The 1,214-nt window shown below is 67.1% G+C and overlaps 1 protein-coding gene across 1 annotated transcript in view; it reads left to right on the forward strand.

The window, feature by feature from the left end:
- ADGRB2 (adhesion G protein-coupled receptor B2) overlaps positions 1 to 1,214 on the forward strand; it is a 19,574-nt gene that overhangs the window by 14,893 nt on the left and 3,467 nt on the right. Inside the window, exons 13-15 of the mRNA XM_029963053.1 lie at positions 230 to 333; positions 615 to 717; positions 964 to 1,114. Coding sequence (XP_029818913.1) covers positions 230 to 333; positions 615 to 717; positions 964 to 1,114 — 358 coding nt within the window. The remainder of the gene's footprint in view (positions 1 to 229; positions 334 to 614; positions 718 to 963; positions 1,115 to 1,214) is intronic.

Here is a 1,214-nt window from a genome sequence, read left to right on the forward strand (position 1 = left end):
CCCAGCCCCTGGTGTCCCCCCACCCCATTGCTATTCCACCCGCGTCCCCCGTCGGCATGGAGATGGGCACGGGTCCCCAGGAAGGCGCCTTGGCTGTGCCACCGCTGTCACCGACCCCCTCTGGCACCCAGGGGTCCCCACTGGGGGGGTGGAGGGCACAACTGGGGGTAGGGAGCAGCCGAAGGGGGGTGGGCTGGGCTCAGCCACTCCCCCCCTGGTTTCCCCCCAGGCCATGGACCCCTCGGGCACCCCGTCGGTGCCACTGATGATCGGCTGTGCCGTGTCCTGCATGGCCCTGCTGACCCTGCTGGTGATCTACGCTGCCTTCTGGAGGTGACCCGGGGGCACCTGGGGACCTGGGGGGCACCTGGGGCTCGAGGCCGTGTGGGGAGGGGACAGCACAGGGGGGGCACGGCGCCAGCAAGGGCTCGGCATCGGTGAGATTGAATGCAACGTGGTGGGAAGGGAATAACCCAGGTGGGAGAAGGTGCCCAGGCTGCCTGGCACTGTCCCTGCCCCAGGACAGCTCCTGCCCACCCATTGGCAGCTTGGGGGGACAAGGACAGGGACAGGGGACAGGCTGGCACCCCGGCCCCACGCTGGTCCTGCCACAGGTTCATCAAGTCTGAGCGCTCCATCATCCTGCTCAACTTCTGCGTCTCCATCCTGGCTTCCAACATCCTCATCCTCGTGGGCCAGTCCCAGATGCTCAGCAAGGTGGGTGCCACCCCCCTGCCACCCTCCCGGGGTCCCCAGGTGGGCACGGGGGCTGCCGTGGGGTCCGAGGCCGGTCACCTCCTCCCTGCTGGCTCCCAGCAGCAGATTGGATTTGGATTAACTCGATCCTGGGATTAAATCCTCTGCGCTGGTGGCTTTGACACAAACCTCGCCGGGCGTGGGGGTTTAACCGCCGCGGTGCCGGGCACGTGGCCGTGTCCCCCTGATGTCCCCGTGTCCCCACAGGGCGTGTGCACCATGACAGCCGCCTTCCTCCACTTCTTCTTCCTCTCGTCCTTCTGCTGGGTGCTGACGGAGGCCTGGCAGTCCTACCTGGCGGTGATCGGCCGGATCCGGACACGCCTGGTCAGGAAGCGCTTCCTGTGCTTGGGATGGGGTAAGAGCCTGGGATGGGGTGGTGGGATCACCCTGGTACCCCCAGGGGTGATGTGGGCGAAGCTGAGGCACAGGGGAGGAAAGCAGACCCAGGAGTCTTG

The sequence above is a fragment of the Manacus vitellinus genome, unplaced genomic scaffold (genome assembly GCF_001715985.3).
Source record: "Manacus vitellinus isolate BGI_N305 unplaced genomic scaffold, ASM171598v3 scaffold_52_pilon, whole genome shotgun sequence".
Lineage (NCBI taxonomy): Eukaryota > Metazoa > Chordata > Aves > Passeriformes > Pipridae > Manacus > Manacus vitellinus.